General features: G+C 35.0%; 1 protein-coding gene across 2 annotated transcripts in view; it reads left to right on the forward strand.

The window, feature by feature from the left end:
* The window catches only part of Cmpk1 (cytidine/uridine monophosphate kinase 1), a 33,646-nt gene extending 12,671 nt beyond the window's left edge, over positions 1–20,975 (forward strand). Inside the window, exons 2-7 of one of the 2 annotated variants that reach the window (XM_077790960.1) lie at positions 11,097–11,243; positions 16,087–16,149; positions 17,466–17,618; positions 19,052–19,128; positions 19,367–19,463; positions 20,674–20,975. In XM_077790960.1, coding sequence (XP_077647086.1) covers positions 11,097–11,243; positions 16,087–16,149; positions 17,466–17,618; positions 19,052–19,128; positions 19,367–19,463; positions 20,674–20,715 — 579 coding nt within the window. In that variant the 3' untranslated portion in view covers positions 20,716–20,975. The remainder of the gene's footprint in view (positions 1–11,096; positions 11,244–16,086; positions 16,150–17,465; positions 17,619–19,051; positions 19,129–19,366; positions 19,464–20,673) is intronic. The other variant, XM_026410668.2, reaches the window with a different exon arrangement.
* The last annotated feature ends 1,248 nt before the right edge of the window (positions 20,976–22,223 follow it).

The following is a 22,223-nucleotide window of genomic DNA, read 5'->3' on the forward strand; positions in this document are numbered from 1 at the left end:
GGGCTGTGGTGGAGTTTAGTTATAAAGCTTTTAGTTTTAGTTATAAAATCATGAACACGCTTGTTCAGCATACTAAGTATTTTTACTTTATTCACCCTTTTCATGTTCTTAGATGAATTCTGTGTTTCTTTAATTGTATTTCCCCATTTGTTTGGTCATTTTGCCAGTGCTCAGATATTTTGTTTGAATATTATTGTCATGCAGAGTTTTATCTTTGTATATTTTTGTCAAGTGTTGATTCTTAAATCTAAATTTTTTTCTTAAAGAGTATTTGAGCTATTAAAATGCTATAATTTCTCCTTCCTCTTTTCTCCTTTATAGGATTGTGATGAGTCTCTTTATAAGCAGCATTCTCAAGGAGTTGCATCTCTTAGGCTGACTTTTTTGTTTTTGATTTTTCCCAGGGTGAATTCCATTCTCATTTTAATTTTATTAGTCCCTTTAAAATAAGAAACAAGTACAATTTGGCCAGCTTAGTGGTTGTTGAGAAACCTCTGTTTTATTAGGGCTTCATCAGTCAGATGTATATAAAGACCAGTGTTACCATTGCCTGTAGACCTTCTTGAAGTGCTTTCATAGGAATGGAATTAACTGAATTCTAGTCTTAGGTCACCTGCCAGTTTGGGTTGTAGTGATATGGGAGGGACTTCTTAAGATACTACTTTTGCCCAGAAATAAGATGAGTATGTAGATTGTAGGCTTTTTAGTGATAATAAAAATTGATTATTTAATTAACAAAACTGTGGGTGTTTTCTAAGAGTAATAAAACCTGTCTGCCTATTCATTAATGCTGGAAGTTTTCACATGATCATCTATGAACTCCTGATTTCTTTGTGGGTTTCTGGCCCTGGTGGTCTTTTTTTTTTTTTTTCTTTTTTTGCGCTGGGGATTGAACCCCAGGGGTCTTTACTCCTGAGCTATATCCCTAGTCCTCTTGATTTTTTAATTTTGAGACAAAGTCTTGCTAAGTTGCTGAGACTGGCCTTGAATTTGGTCTTCTCCTTCAGCATCCTTACTCCCTGGGATTCCAAGCTTGTCCCACCACTTCCTGCTTGGTCTTCCTCTTTGATCCATTTTCCATTTGTTTCCAATGTAGGAAATGCAAATTCATTCAGAATGATGGAGATGAGTTAAGAAATACAAGTACTGGAATTGACCAATATGAATGAAAAGGAGTGTGAAAATTTCAATTCACATTTGCTATAAGGACCATTTGGTATGTAAGTAAAATACCATAATCCTCAATTATGTGAGAAGCTTTCTGCAAAATGTTGGAGGGATATCCAGGTCTTAAAAACCTGGTGACTCCTAACTCACTTTTTCTTCAAGTCTATTCTTCGGCTTTCTTGCTATTGCTTCTGAACAATCTACTTTTTCCCAAGCAGACACAGTTGATATAGACTAGTAAAGTTGTGGAAATATGAAGAATTTCCTTTATTTTTAGTAGTAGAATTCAAGTCATTTTAGAAATGCAAGTCACTATTATGTCTTTTTTAAAAATATTTTTTAAAGGGGCTCGGAGTGTGGCTCAAGTGGTAGCGCGCTCGCCTGGCATGCGTGTGGCACTGGGTTCGATCCTCAGCACCACATAAAAATAAAATAAAGATATTGTGTCCACCTAAAACTAAAAAATAAACATAAAAATATTTTTTAAGTTGTACATGGACATAATATCTTTATTTTTTTATTTTTTATGTGCTGAGGATCAAACCCAGTGCCTCACACAGTGAGGGACCCCTCTGCTACTGAGCTACAATCCCAGCCCTCACTATTACATCTTTTGTAAATACAAACTGTTTATCTCCTCTGAATCAGCTTACTGCCCAGCACTTTGTAAACGTTTAATAAATATTTGTAGATTTAAAATAAGTTCAAAATGTTGCTTGAATTAAGATTTTTTTACATGAAGATCAAAACATTTAGAAAAAAGAAATGGGGCTGTAATTGTCTGCATTTGAATAGATTATCTCCTTCCACTTTTCTCCTTTACAGGATTGTAAGCTTTAAATATCATTCTCTAATCATAGGAAAATATGCTACATGTTAATTTGAAGTATATCTGCTAATGCTTCTTGCTTAAAAGTTTTAATTTATAAATTCTATACTTTATAGTTAATGTGGATTCATAATTAAATAGGTATCATTAAATGCAATGCACATATTTAAAAATTCAGTGAGCGCCAACTGAAAATGAGATTGGAAATCAACTAGCAATTTAAGTCAGATATTACATTCAGCTTTTCTCCCACTGGATCCAGACTTTTTCTTGCTATTTTTTTAAAAATTATTTTTAGTTGAGGATGGACACAATGTCTTTATTTTATTTTTATGTGGTGCTGAGGATCCAACCCAGTGCCTCACACATGCAAGGCAAGTGCTCTACCACCGAACTATGACTCCAACTCCTTTCTTTGTTTTTTATGTTTTCCCCATAGTGCTGAGGCTTGCAAAATGTTGGAGGGATATCCAGGTCTTGCACATGCTAAGCAAGCACTATGTCACTGAGCTACAGCCCCAAGCCCTAGGATTTTTCTTCTTCTTTTTCTTGTTTTTTTTAATATATATTTTTTAGTTGTTGATGGACCTTTTTTTAATTCACCTATTTATATGAAACTGGAAGCCAGTGCCCCACACATGCCAGGCACTGAGCCACAACCCCAGGCCCATAGTTCTTTATCTATCTATCTATCTATCTATCTATCTATGAATGACAGTGGAATGCATTACAATTCTTATTACACATATACAACACGATTTTTCATATCTCTGGTATATACAAAGTATATACACACCAATTTGTGTCTTCATACATGTACTTTGGATAATAATGATCATCACATTCCACCATCATTAATAACTCCATGCCCCCTTCCTTCCCCTCCAACCCCTTTGCCTTATCTAGAGTTCATTTATTCCGTCCAGAGGCTTTTTCTTAATGGTAATTATAGTAGGAAAAACTGTTTTTAATCCTCTGTGGATGGACTGGAAGGAACCCTAGAAAGTTGGCAAATAAGTACCTGGGCACTGTTATAGTTATTATTAATATTTTCAACACTATCAACCACATTTATTTTCTTGACATTTACAGACTGCTACAGGCCATAACATAAGAATATACATTCCTTTTTTAAATTGGTGCAATATAATTGTATATAATAGAGGGATTCGTTTTGCTATATTTGTACATGTACATAATGAAATTTGATCAATCTTATTCTCCAGTTTTTCCTTCCCCTTCACGCTCCTTCAATCCCCTTGCTCTACTCTACTGATCTCCTCCTCCTCCTCCTCCTCCTCCTCCTCCTCCTCCTCCTCCTCCTCCTTCTTCTTATTATTATTAATGTGTTACAACTAATAAAAGCAGGATTCATTGTGTATATTTTTTCATACATGGACATAGCATAATTTGGTAGATTTAATTCCCCAATATTTCTCCAGGCACTGTGATCTTATAGTCAAAGAAAAGTAAATTTTCCAGGACTGGCAGTTGTATTCATGGAATATCTTTATATGACATTGTTTAGATTAATTGGGGAAATTCTATTAGCTTTGCCTTTGAAACAAATGATACCCTCACAAAAGTGTCCTGGCATGTTGTAGGCTGTAAAACAATTGTTTGCAACAGGTACCAGACTGGTGAGTATAGATGACTCTTCATAGCACCCATAGCATTTCTTGAATGTTCTATGGAAGGTGAATTGTCAACAGCCATCATGTAGATTTTTTTTTTTAAATGCTGATATTTTATTTTGGAGGTACAAACCCAGAACATTAGTGGTGAGAAGATGGAAGCAAGGCAGGGGTGAACGGTAGGTAATGCAGTGATTGTTTCCAAGCTGGACACTGCTTCATGACAAGCCTTGAAGAGGCCCAGCATGCATATGCCCTGCTTACTTGGGAATCTCCCCAGAGGCTTGGCTGTATGGGAGATATAAAGCCTTATAGCAATTCATGGAAGGGAGAGAAGGCAGAATTCATCCACATGGCTTTCTCCTATCTCCCATTTCCCATTAGTCAAAATTTTCCTCTGTGAGTACTAATTGCCCTACACTTCAAGGTTGCTGTGGCTACATGGGATGCCAAACTCCATGCCCTATGATGGAACATTCTATGAGTCTGGAAGAGATAAACTCTGAGCATGTGGATCATGAGTGACAAAGATAATCTTATATAGCTGGGTGTGGTGGCACATGCCTGTAATCCCATCGGCTTGGGAGGCTGAAACAGGAGGATTGCAAGTTCAAAGCTAGCCTCAGCAATTTAGCAAGACCCTAAGTAACTTAGTGAGAACGTGTCTCAAAAGTAAAAAAAATAAAAATAAAAATAAAAAGGGCTGGGGATGTGGCTCAGTGGTTAAGCACCTAGGGGTTCAGTCCCTGGTAGCAAAAAAAAACGAAACAAGACCCAAAACCCCGAACCTCCAAAAAACAAAAGCCAAAAAAACTGGTGCCCTACATATAACATGTCCAGTATAGGCCAGTACTATTTTTTCCATTTTCCAGAAGGGGAAATAAGGATAGTGATCACAGATCCTTTCTAAGATCACATGGCTAATGAGTGGAAAGTTCAAGATTTGAACATAGTCTGGCTCTGGAAAGACCAGACTTTGGATTTTATGTAGTAGCAAAGGAGAGTCACTAAAAGGTTTCAGGTCAGGGAGTGACTTGATAAAAGAGCTTTTCAGACAAACTCTCAATCTCCATTGTGGGGGCTGGGTTTGTGGTTGAGTGCTCCATTGAGTGCTTGCTTAGCACGTTCGAGGCCCTGTGTTCAGTCCTCAGCACCACATAAAAATAAATAAACAAAACAAAGGTATTGTGTCCAATTACAGCTAAGAAAAATAAATATTAAAAAAAAATCTCCATTGTGCTCATCTTCCTGTCTGACAACACTTATAATAATAGGTATCCCCATCGAGGTAAGGCCATTCAAGATAGGCTTTGAGGGGTTTGAGGAACTCTGATGGAGTTCAGAGCTTCATCTGGGCTTTGACATTGCCTCTTTTTTTTTTAATTATTTTTTTAGTTGTTGATGGACCTTTATTATATTTCTTTATGTGCAGTTCTGAGACTTGAACCCAGTGCCTCACACCTGCTAGGCAAGTGCTATACCACTGAGCTACAACACCAGCCCTTGATGTTGCCTCTTAACCTTTGTCTTCACCTAAGCCTGCTCCTACCAAGAGATGAGGCAGGCAGAACCTGAGTAGAAAAGCAAAAATGAGAGGAAGAGATGGACCTTAAGATCGGGAGCAATAGGACCATCTGTCTGTCCACTGCTGGCTTGCGGGTGTCTAGGGATCCTGGCAGCCCCAACATATGGATTTTAAGGTTCACTAATCTTAAAGAGAATACAAAGTAAACTTGGTCTTAAATACTTCATAGATGTTCATTTAAAAGACACATAGTAGTTTTGATTTGCTATGTCCACAATGTCTCCTATGCATGGAGCTCCACAGAGTGCATCCAAAGCAAGGTTATGCTCGCTCAGTAGGGGTTTAACCTTGCTTTGGATGACTTGATACTGGACTACATGAACCTGTTAGTATGATCTCCAGTATGTGAGGCCTCTTGCTTAAGCTAAAGTGATACACTTGGGTCACTGTTTGCTGTTCCTTCATTCAGCTTTTCCAGTTCCCTAAGGGAATACCCTGAGCCTAACTATCCCACCTGCTGTTGGGGGAATGCAGTTCATGTTTGTAGATATATTCACTTGTTTTCTTGTTGAAACTAGTTAATAAAGTTTTTAAATGTGGTTGTAAAACATTTTACTCTGTTGCTTTAAGAATATATTTGTATCTAGTATTTCTGCTTCCTTCCTTCTGTGTAATGTAGAAGGTTCAGTAGCACTATCCGTGGTCCTTTCTAATTGCCACATTAATAAGAGGTGCCTGGTATCTGGATCTCTTTCTACATTTAGGAACTTTCTATTTATGCATCATTTGTGTGTTGAACATTTTTGTTTTTATTGTTCACATAGAACTACATAATCTGATTTTTTAAAAAAATATTTGTTTTTTAGTTGTAGTTGGTGACAATACCTTTATTTTATTTATTTATTTATTTATTTTTATGTGGTGCTAAGGGTTGAACCCAGGGCCTCACAGGTTCTAGGTGGGATCTCTACCACTGAACCACAACCCCAGCCCATAATAATTTTTGTATGTGGTGTTGGGGATCAAACCCAGGACCCTGTGCATGCTTGGGAAATGCTCTACTACTGAGCTTTATTGGTCTCCAGATTAATCAAGTCGTTTGAGCCAGGCACGGTGTGCATGCCTGTAATCCCAGTGGCTCAGTAGGCTGAAGCAGGAGGATTGCAAGTTCAAAGCTAGCTTCAGCAGCTTAGGGAGGGCCTAAGCAACTTAGTGAGACTCTGTCTCAAAATTAAAACATATAAAAGGGACTGTGAATGTGACTTAGTGGTTAAGTGCCCCTGGGTTCATTCCTCAGTACCAAAAACAAAAAACAAAAAAACACAAAAGATGGTTTGATGTTTGATGCTATAAGATTGGCAGCATTTGCATAGTTGCTATAAAATAGAATGTTTTTGTACTTGTTGAACATGGTTCCTTTTGCTCCCTCCAGATCTTAGTGTGAGATTCATGAAAGTGGTTGAGTTTTTCAGCTTCTTCATTAGTTGCTTTTGTTTTGTTTTGTTTTTGTGATGCTGAGGGTCAAACCCAGGGCCTTGTGCATTCGAGGAAAGCACTCTACCAACTGAGCTATATCCCGAGCCCTGAGTTTTTCAACTTCTTTAAGGAAAAAATGAAAATAAAAAATATAGACAGTTACACTAAATAAATTATTTATTACACTGTATTGTTTTCACATTTTACCCAAGGGGAAATGGCAATATAATATAGCATCTTAAGGGACTTAGCTTAACTGTCATCCTATTCCCTGACCTAATATATGATTTCTAAGTTTATGTATTTGTCACTAGAAAACTACTACTTTTCAATTGACTAGTAGCTGGTAATTGTAATTATTGTCTGTTATAGTATTTATAAGGTGCTGTGGCTGTGAATGTAACCCTTAAGACTGTAGTTAGTGACCCACTAGGTTTTAATTGCTAGAAAGTCTCAGGATGTAAAAAAGTTTTGGTAAAGGTTGGAAAATGTCCATTCTTGCTTTCCTCAAAATTGGCATCAGTGATTACTTAATAACAACAGAATGTTTTGAAAATATACCTGCAAGAGTCTAGCTGTTATTAAAATGCCATAATAACTAGTATGTAAGTGATCATTCCTTTTTTGTTGCTGTTGCAACTCTGTGGTAAGAGGATAACTTCAACAAAATCCTTAAGAAGAATATAATATGAAAAGGTATCTGGTAAGAGAATTTTAAAAAATGGAATGTGGATGAGAAGTTGAAAGACACATGTATAGGTTTAACATAGTTGTGTTTGTTTAAATTACCTTGCAGGTCAGGTTATTTTCTCTTTGATAAACCATAAAATTCTCTTTTATAATATCATTTATATATATCTATAGTTTACTGGTTTCTGTTTTTTTAAAAATAGTAAAACATTTTAATGCAATATAAAGCTTGCAAATTTGGGCTCTCCTGTGTCAGGAAACAAACAGTATACTAATTTCTAAATTACTAGCTAGGCTTCTAAATATACATGTTTTTCATACAGCAGAGATTGTAAAGCAATCTGTATCATTGATGTTTTCACTGAGTGTTTGCCATTGTTTGGTACTGTTTGTCTCTGCATTTATTCAATATTACCATATGCTGCAATCACTAGATCAGAGTGAGTATCCAGCAAGAGGAGACTGCCAAGTAGTAGCCAAAATAAACAGTGGGAAATGAAGCTGCTATAAAATTTTGTGGACAGCAGTTACACAGTGCTCTTTGAAAATTGTACATAGTAGGGCTGGGGATGTGGCTCAAGCGGTAGCGCGCTCGCCTGGCATGCGTGCGGCCCGGGTTCGATCCTCAGCACCACATACCAACAAAGATGTTGTGTCTGCCGAGAACTAAAAAATAAATATTAAAAATTCTCTCTCTCTCTCTCTCTCTCTCTCTCTCTCTCTCTCTCTCACTCTCTCTTTAAAAAAAAAAAATTGTACATAGTAGGTGGGAAAGTAGGTCATGCCTCATTTTTTAAATAAAGTCCTTTTCTTTAAACAGCTTTCAGAAGTTTGCCTATACTCAGTGATCCAAATAGGCATTTATAAATGATGTGAAATAATTTAAAAATAAGTTTAAATAATTAAACAACTTTGTATTTCTATTTCATGTAAATGTGGTTTTTCAATAAAAATACTAATTGTAGTAATTAGATATCTCTTTTTGGTCATTTCTTCTAGTGGAAGGACCTTTATGACTAAGAGACAGGGATGGTATTAAGGTTTTTGTTTGTTCTCATTTAGCTTTATACCCAAGTTAAGTCAGCAAACAATCTGTTCAGAGTTTGTTTTCCTTTATTGACCACCATACTGCTAGCTTACTATTTAGTAAGCAAGAGCAAGCTTAACCAAGAATTTTGGAAAGTGGGAAAAAGGTAAACAATTTGGCTTCTGCCGTCCAAAAAATAAATAAATAAAATGACCCTTGGGCTGGCGATATAGCTCCATGGTAAAGCACCTGCCTGGTGTTCATGAGTCCTTGTGTTTGATTTCCAGAACTGTTAAAACAAACAAACAAACAAACAACAAAAAAAAAAACTTTAAAAATATCTTAAACAAAACAAAGCTCACCATATCCTGGATAATTGAAAGAGCTGTTTTTTATAAAATGAGAAATCAAACAGTTTAAAAGTATGGGCTATCTCAAATCTTCACATGGAAATTTAATATAACATTTAAATTATCCAAGTATTTATCATAGATAAGATAAAAATCTATAGAGGAAATCTTAAAGAATTTGGGATGTTGGTTGGTGCAACTGAGCATCGAATGTCTTCTAATATTTGAGAGAAAAAAACATTTTTAAAGTGGCTTGTATAGTTCTTTTTTTAAAATTTCTTAGTTATAGGTGGACACAACATCTTTATTTTTCATTACTCAGAATTATTTCTTACACTGTATTGTTTTCTCATTTAACCCAAGGGGAAATGGCAATATAATATAGCATCTTAAGGGACTTAGCTTAACTGACATCCTATACCCTGACCTAATATATGATTTCCAAGTCCTGAATAATAAATATCTATGCCATAATAATAATACTGCCACTGTTGACCTTTTATAAGATATTCATATCTGTTGTCTCACTTAAGCTCCTTTAGTTGTTTTGTCAAAACCCATTAAAGTAAGTGTCTGTCTGTCTGTCTGTCTCTTTCTCTATATATAAAACATATGTGCATTGTATAAAAACACTTCAGTCAACCACCGGCTACATGTATGATTTGGTGCCATAAGATATATCACTAAAGTAAGGCTTTGTAGCTCTCTTAGTTTGTGTAAGTATACACTGATGTTCACACAACAACAAAATCATCTGATGACACATTTCTCAGAAGTATCTTTGTCATTAAGTCATATATTCCTTAGTGATAGGAATAAGGTCTGAGAAATGTGCCATTAGGCATTTTGTTGTTTGAGCACCACTAAGTGCACTTTCACCTACCTACATGATTTAGGGTAGTTACTCAGTATGGCCTCTTGATGCAGTCAGTAGACACAGTAAGCCTGAGATGTTTGAGGCTGATGCTGGGAACATGTCATAAACAGGTTTTTTTTGGGGGGGAGGGTGGATACTGGGATTAAACTCAGGGTGCTCAAACACTGAGCTACATTCCCAGCCCTATTTTGTATTTTATTTGGAGACCAGGTCTCACTGAGTTGCTTAGCGCCTTGCTTTTGTGAGGCCGGCTTTGAATTCATGATCCTCTTGCCTTAGCTTCCCATGCCACTGGGATTATGGGTGTGCACCAATTTTTCGATAAATAGAAGGAATGCACTCTAATTATAAAAAGTATAGTAAATACATAAACCAGTAATATTGTTTATTATTATCAAGAAGTATGTACTCTACATAATTGCATGTACTATACTTTTATATGAGTGGCAACACTTTCGGGTTTTTTTACGCCAGCATTGCCAATGTTATGTGAGTAATACATTGTGCTACAACTTGTCAGCTACGGTGTCACTAAGCAATAAAAATTTTTGACTCCATTATAATCCTATGTACCATTATATATAGTGATTCATCATTGACAGAAACATTGTTATGCAGTGCATGACTGTGTATTATATGAAAAGATAAGGTAAGTATCTTCATGATAACAAGAATGTAATTGAATGGCTTTTATGCCCAAATAGTAGTAGGCAATTTATGTGCATTATGGCATTTAATTATACCTACAAACTTGAAAAGTAGGTTTCTGTTTTTCCACTTTACAAATGAGACTTCTTATCACAAGTAGAAAGCTACAAAATGGACTTTGGGGCATGATAGGAATGGTCTAGGTAGAGAGAGATTGATACTTTCAGGCACATTTGATTATGTGAGCACTCTCCAGAGTAGTCAGGAAAGGTGATTTTGTGGGGAAGGTAGATCTTATGCTATTTACTATTAAAGGAAAAACAAATGGAATGAGGTTTATAAATGGTGATGTTTAATTTAGGCTTTGGGTGGGGGTGTATACTAGGGATGGAACCCAAGGGCTTTATATGTGCTATGGTCTTGACCCCTGGCTAGGTCAAGACCATAGCACACTCCCCGCCCCCAATTTAGACATTTCAAGTTTAAGAAAGCAAAAATTTTTATAGAAGGTAGGTGTAGCCAAGTCGTAAGATTTTTGATGTTTTGTCTTGATTCATATAAAATTTTGTTAGACTTTTCTTTGAACAGTATTTATAGTACTTAAGCTTGGGTTGTGTATGTGCAGGAGTATAATGAGGTACTAATGCCTTGAACATTTAAGATAAATTTGGGAATGATTTCATGTTTACACACATGTTTATGAAGGGTAAGGATACTTATTAGTAATCCCACTGGAGTATATGAAATCTCAAAATTTTTTTATTAATATTCAAGCAAAACTTGTTTATTGTTGAAAGTTAGAATAAAAAATGTATAGTCCTACTACTGGGTTTGAATGAATTTTGAGTTTTTTCCTTTGTGTTCTTTCTTTAGAAATATGGCTACACCCACCTCTCTGCAGGAGAACTTCTTCGTGATGAAAGGAAGAACCCAGATTCACAGTATGGTGAACTCATTGAAAAGTACATTAAAGATGGAAAGATTGTGCCAGTTGAGATAACCATCAGTTTATTAAAGAGGGTAAGGAGCACAAATGCCAACCAGTTCAGAGCAGCAAGGAAGCAAATTAAATCCACCCTTTTTGGAGTAGTGGAACAATAGGAGTGTTGAATTCCTTGCATGTAGAAGGTAGTCATGATGTTTGAGAATGGCAGAACTGGAAACTCTGCTTTCCCTTGGGAAGAAATTGAACAGCTGTATACCTCAACTGAACAATCTGTGTGTACATACTTGAGCCTTTCCTTTGTAATATACAAACATTTGTTCTGTTTTCTATTTCTCTTTCTTCTTTTCCCTCTTCTCTTTTCTTACCCCTTGACCCAAGTCCTTTGGGTATAAATTGAGGAGAGGGAAAATGGGGTCAAATGGTGGTTCCATTCCAAGTTTTCTGAGGAATCTCCATACTGCTTTTCATAGTGGTTGCCACAGTTTGCAGTCCCACCAGCAATGTATGAGTGTACCTTTTCCCCCACATGCTCGCCAACATTTATTGTTACTTATATTCTTGATAATTGCCATTCTGAATGGAATTAGATGGAATCTCAGTATAGTTTTAATTCGCATTTCTCTAATTGCTATATTTGTTGACCATTCATATTTCTTCTTCTGTGAAGTGCCTGTTTAGTTCCTTTACTTAATTATTTTTTTGGGGGGGGGTAAGTTTTTTGAGTTCTTTATTTATCCTGAAGATTAATGCTCTGAGGTTCAGGTGGTAAAGATTTTCTCTCCACTCTGTAGACTCTCTGTTCACATTCTTGATTGTTTCCTTTGCTGTGAAGCTTTTTAGTTTGATACCATCTATTTACTGATTCTCTATTTTATTTCTTATGATTTGGGAGTCTTGAGAAAGTCAGTTCCTAAGAAGACATGATGGAGAGTTGAGCCTAGTTTTTCTTTTAGTGGGCTCACGGTGTCTGATCTAATGCTTAGGTCCTTGATCAACTTAGAGTTGAGTTTTGTGCAAGGTGAGAGATAGGGTTTAATCATTCTACTACATATGTATTTCCAGTTTTCCTAGCACCATTTGTTGAAGAAGCTATCTTTTCTCCAATGTATGTTTATGGCGTCTTTGTCTAATATGAGATAACTGTATTTATGTGGGTTTGTCTCTGTGTCTTCTATTATCTTCCATTGGTAGTCAGTCTGTTTTTGTGCCAATAGCTCTGTAGTATAATTTAAGGTCTGGTATTGTGATGCTTCCTGCATCACTTCTCTTTTTTTTAATATTTATTTTTTAGTTGTAGTTGGACACAATACTTTCATTTTATTTATTTATTTTTATATGGTGCTGATGATTGAAACCAGGGCCTTGCAGGTGCTTGGTGAGTGCTCTACCACTGAGCCACAACCCCAGCCCCTGCATCACTTTTCTTACAAGAATTGCTTTGGCTATTCTGGGCCTCGTATTTTTCTGATTGATTTTCATGACTGCTTTTTCTATTTCTATGAAGAATGTCAATGGAATTTTAATAGGAATTGCATTAAATTTGCATAGCACTTTTGGTAGTATGGCTATTTTGACAATATTAATTCTGCCTATCCATAAACATGGGAGATCTTTCCATCTTCTCACGTCGTCCTCAGTTTCTTTCTTTAGTTTTCTGTAGTTGTCATTGTAGAGGTCTTTCACCTTTTTGTTAGATTGATTCTCAAATATTTTATTTATTCATTTATTTATTTATTTTGAGGCTATTGTGAATGGAATGGTTTTCCTAATTTCTCTTTCAGCTGATCATCATTGGTGTATAGGAACACAATTGACTTATGGGTCTTAATTTTATATCCTACTACTTTGCTGAATTTGTTTATGAGTTCTAGAAGTTTTCTGGAGGTTTTGGGGTCTTCTAAATATGGAACCATGTTGTCGGCAAATAGGGATAGTTGGAGCTCTTCTTTTCCTATTTGTATCCTTTTAATTTCTCTGTTGAACAGGAATGGTGAAAGAGGGCGTTCCTGTCTTGTTCCAGTTTTTAGAGGAAATGTTTTCAATTTTTCTCCATTTAGAATGTTGGCCTTGGGTTTAACATATATAGCTTTTACAATTGTAATGTATGTTCCCTAGTTTTCCTAGTGTTTTGAACATGAATGGATGCTGTATTTTGTCAAGTGCTTTTTCAGCACCTATTGAGATGATTATATGATTATTGTCTTTAAGTCTACTGATGTGTTGAATTGTTTATTGATTTCTGTATGTTGAGCCAACCTTGCACCCCTTAATGAACCTCATTTGATCAGGTGCACTATATTTTTAACATGTTTTTGTATGCAATTTGTAGTATTTTATTAAGAATTTTTTCCTCTTTGTTTACCAGGGATATGGGTTTAAAGTTTTCTTTCCTTGATGTCTTTGTCTTGTTTTGGCATCAGAGTGATGCTAGCTTCATAGAATGAGTTTGGAAAGGTTCCCTCCTTTTTCATGGAATAATTTGAGGAAGATTGGTGTTAGTTCTTCTTTGAAGGTTTGGTAGAACTCGGCTGAGAATCTGTCTGGTCCTGGAGTTTTCTTTGTTGGTAGGCTTTTGATGGCATCTTCAGTGTCATTGCTTGAAATTGATCTGTTTAAATTTACTGTGTCCTCCTGATTCAATTTGGATAGGTTTTTTATATATATCTCCAGAAATTTGTTGATGTCTTCAAGATTTTCTATTTTACTGGAGTATAAATTTTCAAAATAGTTTCTGATTATCATTTTTTTTTTAAAGAGAGAGTGAGAGAGGAGAGAGAGAGAGAGAGAGAGAGAGAGAGAGAGAGAGAGAGAAATTTTAATATTTATTTTTTAGTTCTCGGCGGACACAACATCTTTGTTGGTATGTGGTGCTGAGGATCGAACCCGGGCCGCACGCATGCCAGGCGAGCGCGCTACCGCTTGAGCCACATCCCCAGCCCCTCTGATTATCATTTATATTTCTGATTATCATTTATATTTCAGTGTCCATAGTGATATTTCCTTTTTCATCATGAAGTTTAGTAATTTGAGTTTTTCCTTTTTTCTCTTAGTTAGCTTTTATTTTGTTGATTTTTTGAATTTTTTGATTGTTTCATTGATATTGGCTCTGATTTTAATTATTTCCTCACTTCTGCTTTTAGATTTGTTCTTTTTCTAGGGCTTTGAGATGTAATGTTAAATTAGTTATTTGGTGACTTTCTAATTTTTAAATTTCATTGCTGGTTTCTTCTGCTATCCATTGGTCATTAAATAATGTATTATTTAGAGTCCAGGTGTTAGTGTATTTCATTTTTTATTTTATCGTTGATTACTAATTTCATTCCATTATGATCTGATAGAATGCAAGGTATGATATTTCTCTCTCTCTTTTTGTATTTGCCAAAAGTTGCTTTGTGGCTTAAGATATGGTCTGTTTTAAAGAAGGATTTGTGTGCTGTTGCAAAGAAAGTATATTCAGTCATTGATGAATGAAATATTCTATACATGTCTATTAAGTCTAAATTATTTGTATTTTTTAGTTGTATATCTTCTTCATTTAATTTTTGTTTAGAGACTCTAGTGGTGAGAGGTGCATTAAAGTCACTCAGTATTATTGTGTTGTGATCTATTTGCTTCTTGAAATTGAAAATGATTTGTTTGATGTATGTAAGATGCTCCATTGTTTGTGGCATAAATATTTACAATTGTTATGTCTTATTGATGTATATTTTCCTTAAACAGCTTGAAATGACCTTCTTTGTTCCTTCTAATTAGCTTTGGCTTGAAGTCCACTTTATCTGATAAAAGGCTAGAAACCCCTGCTTGTTTAGGAGATACATGAGAATGATGTTTTTTCCCATCCTTTTACCTTCAGTGTGTGGATGACTTTGCCTATGAGATGAGCTTTCTGGAGGAGACAGCATATTGTTGAGTCTTGTTTTTTAATCCAGTCTGCCAGTCGATGTCCTTTGATTAATGATTAATTAATTAATTTGATTAATAATAACATTCAATGTTATTATTGAGAAATGATTTTTATTCCCTGTCATTTTTATTGATTTGTGGATTTTAATTTGTATTAGTTTCTCTTTTGATTGATTTTCTTCTAGTATAGTTCCTCCTTTTGCTTGTTTTCACTTTTATTTTTCATTTCTTCTTCATGAAAAATTTTATTGAGTATGTTTTGTACTGTGGGCTTTCTAGTTGTGAATTCTTTTAACTTTTGTTTGTCATGGAAGTTTTTATTTAATCATCAAATCTGAAGTTAATTTTGCTGGGTATAGTATTCTTGGCTGGCATTCATTTTCTTTCAGAGCTTGGTATGCATTATCTCAATACCTCCTAGCTTTGAGGGTCTGAGTTGAGAAATCAGCTGAGATCTGAATTGGTTTCCCACTAAATGTGACCTGTTGTTTTTTTCTCTGGCAGCTTTAAAATTCTATCATTACTCTGTATGTTAGGCATTTTCATAGTAATGTGCCTTGGTGTGGGTCTGTTGTAATCCTCCTCTATTTGATTTTCCATTTCATTCTTATGATTTGTGAAATTTTCAGATATTATGTATTAGAAAAGATTGTGTATTCCTTTGGTTTATATTTCTGAGCCTTCATCTATCCTAATAAATCTTATATTTGGTCTTTTCATGTTATCCCATATTTCTTGCAAGTTCTATTCATGTTCTTTTAACATCTTTTTTATATGGTCAACTTTATTTTCAAGATTATATATTTTGTCCTCATTGCCTGAAACTCTGTTTTTCAAGTGGTCTAGTTTGCTGGTGATACTCTCCATTTAATTTTTAATTTTGTTTATTGAGTCTCTCATTTTGAGAATTTCTTCTTGATTTAACTTTTTTTAAAAATTTCTCTTTATTGAAATGATCTTTCACTTCCTGTACTTTCTCTGATTTCACTCCTTATATTACCTTTTCCCTTGCAGATCAGTTTAACTATGAACATTCTGAACTCCTTCTCTGACATTTCAATGGATTCTGTTATGCAAGTATTTTGTTTTGTTTTGGGGTGATTTGTTCCCTTGTTTTTTCATGTTGTTCATGTGTTTACCCATCTAATTGTATGGATCTGAAGTAGTAGAGTTTCTACCTTGTAGACTTAACAGTGTCCCTGAGTGTTTAGGGGGAGATAAATAATAATGATAACTAATGCAAACCATATACAGCATTAAGCAAATAGTTCCTGCTATGACATCTACAGTTGCAAGAATGACAAAACATCTACCCTGAGGTGAGAAACTTTCCTTCATCCTGGTCTTCTGTCATGATTCTCTGCCTCCCCTCAGTACCAGAGAGATGAAGTCAATTGACCATGGACTGAGACCCCTGAAACCATGAACCAAAATAAACTTGAGATCTGGAGAAGTTTGAGTCTTTAGTCCCTGATACATCCTTGTTTCCTGGTATATATTCTTTCTTCCTTAGAAGTCTGTCAATTCCTTTGATGTGTCCATTTCTGATTCATTTCACCTCACTCTTAATTTTCTGGTAGAGGCTGAAAGCAGGATTCTTTTTTCCTCATTATGCTTGCTTCACTTGAACCAAATATTTAAGCTGATGTCTGCATCAGTGCACAGAAAAATAATTAAATAGAGAAGAGGAGAGTAGAGAAACAAGAAGAAATGAAAATATAATATTGAGGATAAAGATTTAGCTGCCACTCTCTTGCTCAGCTCTGATGAAAGAGCAGGGCTTTCTGGCACTCACAGAGCTGCTGCTAAAGGAAGGCAGGATAGCCTTTACTAACCCATTTTGTCCCATTGTCCCAGATGTGGAACCCCTATAAAAACTTAAATATAGTATATAATATGTAATACAATTTTATAGCACATAATATATAATTATATAATAGAAGACAGTTATAATATAGTGATTATAATATTAATAAACATAATAATATATAAGCTCTAGATGATTATTTCCAGTCTATTTTAATGCACCCATGTCAGTTTCATTGGGATATCTGCAAAACTGAAAACTTGAGACTTGAACAGCAACAGCTACTGAATAAAAGTTTTTTGTTTTTTTTTTTTTTTTTAGAGAGAGAATTTTTTTTTTTAATATTTATTTTTTAGTTATCGGCAGACACAACATCTTTGTATGTGGTGCTGAGGATTGAACCCGGGCCGCACTCATGCCAGATGAGCGCACTACCACTTGAGCCACATCCCCAGCCCCTGAATAAAAGTTTTGAGGATATAAAACTGGAAATGAAAAGAAAAAAATAACAAAACACCCACAGATCCACTATTCTGCTTAAGAAATTTGTTAATGTAGTACTAAAACCTAAATCTTTTTTCTTTAGGAAATGGATCAAACAATGGCTGCCAATGCCGAGAAGAATAAGTTCTTGATTGATGGATTTCCAAGAAATCAAGACAATCTTCAAGGTTGGAACAAGACCATGGATGGGAAGGCAGATGTATCTTTTGTTCTGTTTTTTGACTGTGATAATGAGGTAAGAGGAAAATCTTTATCTGCCCACATCAGCTTTAAGCAACTGATTGTCATCTATTAAGAGAAAGACTAAGTGATTTTATTTCTATTTGCGTTTTTGTTTTGTTTTGTTTTTTATCAGTATTTTTCCAGTTGGTAGACTGGGTGGACAGAACAGGACTATCTTGCTGTTGGAGTACTAATAGCTGCTTGACATCAGCAGTTTGGTGAACCTAAAATTTGATTTAATTTCACAGTAACAAGAATCAGTTCTTTTAAATTTAAGAATCGCCATGCATGGCTGGGTACAGTGGCACACACTTGTAATTTCTGCTATGGAGGCATCAGTTCAAGGCCAGCCTGAGCAACTGAGGCCTTGTCTCAAAATAAAACTTAAACAAAAACAAAAAAGGTAGAGTATCCCTATGTTCAATCCTAGTACTGCAAAAGAAAGGGTGGGGGGAGAATTGATATGCACCATGATGTTATGTAATGAAACTGAACTACTACTTTTTAAAATATTCAGTGTTCTCAGAGAGTGTATTGTTTACTAGGGTGGAAAAAAACTTTTCTGGAAAGTTAGGGAGGCTTTCTTTTTAAAAGAAACCTGCAGTATAGCCCAGTTCACTTCTAAGAATGAAATGGTCTTGAAAAAAGCAGGAAAGAGTTCTTTTTTTTCCTCCCCCACCTCTTCTAATAACATGCCCAGACATACCTTTAAATAACTGAATGAATTTCTTATTTAATTAAAAGGCCTGACTGTCTGACAACTGCTGTGATATAAATTTCATTAAATTAATGCCAACAGCCTGAAAGAATAAGAATCTAAAGTACTGCCTTAAAGGAAGTTGGCTATTCTTAGGTTGAGTTACAGATGTGCCTTTGGTAGAGTCTTGCTGCAGCCTTTGAGTTGTTTTAAATGTAACTCTTCTTCTAACCCCCAAAAATATGTTTTCACTTATCCTTCAAAGTTAACTTTAGAATGTTACCACAGCTTTATAACTAAAAAATGTTTATTCACAATTAACAAGAAATGCTTTATTCAAATATGTTGACTCTTAAATATTTGGATATTTATGGAATTATTGTAAAGTAAGCAAAAATGAAACAAAGTTTGAGGCATGTAATTCATACCTAATAAGTTAATAATATATCCGAGATGGAACCATACACATACAGATCTTCTTTTTATTGCGGTTTGAAAAAAATATACACAGGAAAAACTGAGTCATGAATGAATTCTTATTATGTTCTGTACTTATTTAACCTAGTTTATATAAATTGAACCACATGTTTAATTTTAAAAAGAGTTGCATGTTGATTAATGAATTAGACACATTGGGTTTAATGCAGGATATTTTTGGTAGTTTTTTCAAACTTTTCAGGCTAAAAGAATGGCAGGCTCATATCTTTCTGTTTTTTAAATAACATTTTTACTTAAATATCTCTTTTTAGATCTGTATCGAACGATGTCTTGAGAGGGGAAAGAGTAGTGGTAGGAGTGATGACAACAGAGAGAGCTTGGAAAAGAGGTACTTTTCAGTTTTTACATTTAACCATCTCAATCCCAATGTGGAGCTTGAGTGACAAATTAAATTCCTGTCCTGTTTTAGTGTAGAAAACTAAATTAAAAGATTCTGCTGATACAGGTGCAGTGGCTTGTGTAAGGAGAGGATGCTGAGGCATTTGGGTTGGGCCTAATGTCCTCTGAGCCATTCTGTAACATGGAAGAAGATACCTAGAATCTTATGATATTTGCTTCTTTTACAGAATTCAGACTTACCTTCAGTCAACAAAGCCAATTATTGACTTATATGAAGAAATGGGGAAAGTCAAGAAAATAGACGCTTCTAAGTCTGTTGATGAAGTGAGTGTCCCTGGCCTGTTTTTGAGAAAGAGTCAAGTGAAAATGTGATTATTTCTTCAGAAGTAGGCAGGAGTAAAATAAAAACTAATGACAGATTAGTTTATTTGCTTTTCAAGACACTTGAGAATCAATGAGAAAATAGGTTTTTCTCTCTTTTGAATATCAGGTCTAAAATAGGTTTTACAACTTCAGATTTGTTCTTCATGAGAAGTGGATGGTTTATTCATTCTAAATCTCTTTTCCTAAACACTGGAACATTGGTATTTTGATCGCTGTGATTTGGATCATTTAATTTTTTAAAAAAATCTATAGTGTGACTGGCAAGTCATCTAGCACAAGAGCTCCACAGTGCCTTCTCCTTTTTCATCACAGAACACAAAGCTCCAAAGGTGCAGGGTTTCCACAACTCATCCCTGCCTTCATAAATCAGTGATCTCTAAATTGTGATTTGAGCCTGCACATTTTCTAGTGTTTCTTAGTTCACTAATTGTTCTTTCCCTTATTCTTTGACTCACCTTTCTTTTATATTCATAAGATAGAAAGGTCCAGAAGAAGAATATTCAGTGAATCTTTTTTAAAATCTGTTACCACTTTCTGTAGAGGTAATACATAAGAAAACTTCATTTTTTAGAATTAGAACTAAAGGAAATAAGCCACTTCAGTTTACATTTTACTAAAGTATTGATAGCCTGTCAAGAACTATGTTTTGAGTTGGTTGAAGTGATACATACCTGTAATCTTATGACTTTGGAGACTGAGGCAGGAGGATTACAAATTTGAGGCTAGCCTGGGCAGCTTAGTGAGACCTATCTCAAAAAAAAAAAACCCATCTGGGGATGTGGCTTATTCATGGAGTGCCCTCGGCTCTATACCCAGTATGGCAAAAACAAACAAAAAATTATGTTTTATCCTAAAAGCATCAATAAAATTGAATGCACATGTTCATAATTTTATGTTTATGATGTTTAACATGAAATAGATGAACCTAAGAAATTATGTGATTTAAAAAATAGATCCATTTTAAAAATTAATATAACATTGGTTTTAATAATAATTTATCTATATGGTAGGGTTTTTTTTTTTTTGTCCCCCCTGTTTTGCCCACTCTTCATCCCATGCCATCTCCATGCTATGAACTGAATCCATGGCCTTGCACATGTTGTATGGTGTTTCACTGTCTGGTTTTAAAATTATTCTTTTTTCTTCACAGGTTTTTGATGAAGTTGTGAAGATTTTTGACAAAGAAGGCTAACTCTAAACCTGAAAGCATCCTTGAAATCATGCTTGAATATTGCTTTGATAGCTGCTATTACAACCCCTTTTAAAGGCAATTTTAATCTTCAAAATTACATCTCAATTAATGACTAGAAAATACATAGTAAGACAAGACAAAGTAAATTTTTATGGTGTTTTTGATTTGTTTTTGGTCACAGGAGTAGACAGTGAATTCAGGTTTAATTACTTAGTTATTATGGTGCTCACAAAACAAAGAAGGGTATCAGCTAGTTCTTTGTTTTTATTAATGACTGTCCTTTTTATAGTTTGTGCCTTCTGTGAGCAAAATTTTTTAGTATGCATGTACATCCCTTTAGAAATTACAACATTTTAGAATTAAGGATTCCCACTTCTTTTCTTGCAGGTTTTAAATTTCTAACCTCTTAATTGAATTTGTGGACCAAATTTCAAAGGAATTATTTTGTGTAGTCAGTTCTTGTGCAAGGTGTTTGGTATAAACAAACTCATAAAATGGATTCAAACAGCGTTTTAGTATTTATGAAATAACTGACCATTTCCTACAGTGAGATGGGAAAACTTAGGCTTTGATTTACTTCAACTTGCACAAAGTTGTATGTCAGGGCTTCCAGGGTTTGGGTTGGGGGCAGGAGGGGTTCAGAGCCTGGAGGAATTGTCAGTTTTATTCTGACATAATCTGAGGATATGGAGCAAGGATCACATCTAATGGCTTGTGTTCCTTATGCTCAATTGTACAGTGCTATTCATTTAGTAAACTGATCTTAACACAATTCCTAGCAGTGGAACCTTGAAATGCATGTGCTAGATTTATACTAAAATGATTCAGTTCTCATTTTAGCAACGCTTCCAAGTCTTTGTTTTTTTTTTTTTTTGAGACTAAATATAGGGATAAGATAAATTGTAAAACAACCTAATGATTAAAGTTCCCATTTGCATTTTATTTTCTGAAATACTTTTTCATAGTTACTTGTTTTAAAAGATTTTAAAAATCATTGCACTTTGGTCAGAAGAATAATAAATTTATCTTACAAATGTTTGATTCCCTTCCTGGCTAATTTTGATTAGTAAATTTTGGGGTGGGGAAGGGACATCACATTGAAGCATTGAAAGGCACAAAATTTTAAAAAGGCTCGAGTCCATTCTTCCTTTAAAATCTCTGAGAAATTTTTTTTTCCTTCTCTCTCTAATGCTAAGTAGTAACCATGGTGTCTGTCTCTCTCTGTCTCTCTCTCTCTCTTTCTCTCTTTTTTTTTTTTTTTTTTTTTTGGTGGTGGTACAACTTGGGATTAAACCCAGGAGTACTCTACCACTGAGCTACATCCCAGCCCTTTGTATTTTTTATTTTGAGACACAATTGGTGCCCTGGCTGGCCTTGAATTTGTAGTCCTCCTGCGGCAGCCTCCTTAGTAGCTGGGATTACAGGTGTGTGGCACCATGCCTGGCTCCTTAGTTCTTAATAGAGAGTTCTTAAATGTTTTTCATTTTCAAGACTTAAATTACTTGGTA

Source organism: Urocitellus parryii, chromosome 11, assembly GCF_045843805.1.
Source record: "Urocitellus parryii isolate mUroPar1 chromosome 11, mUroPar1.hap1, whole genome shotgun sequence".
In the NCBI taxonomy this organism is placed as follows: Eukaryota; Metazoa; Chordata; class Mammalia; order Rodentia; family Sciuridae; genus Urocitellus; species Urocitellus parryii.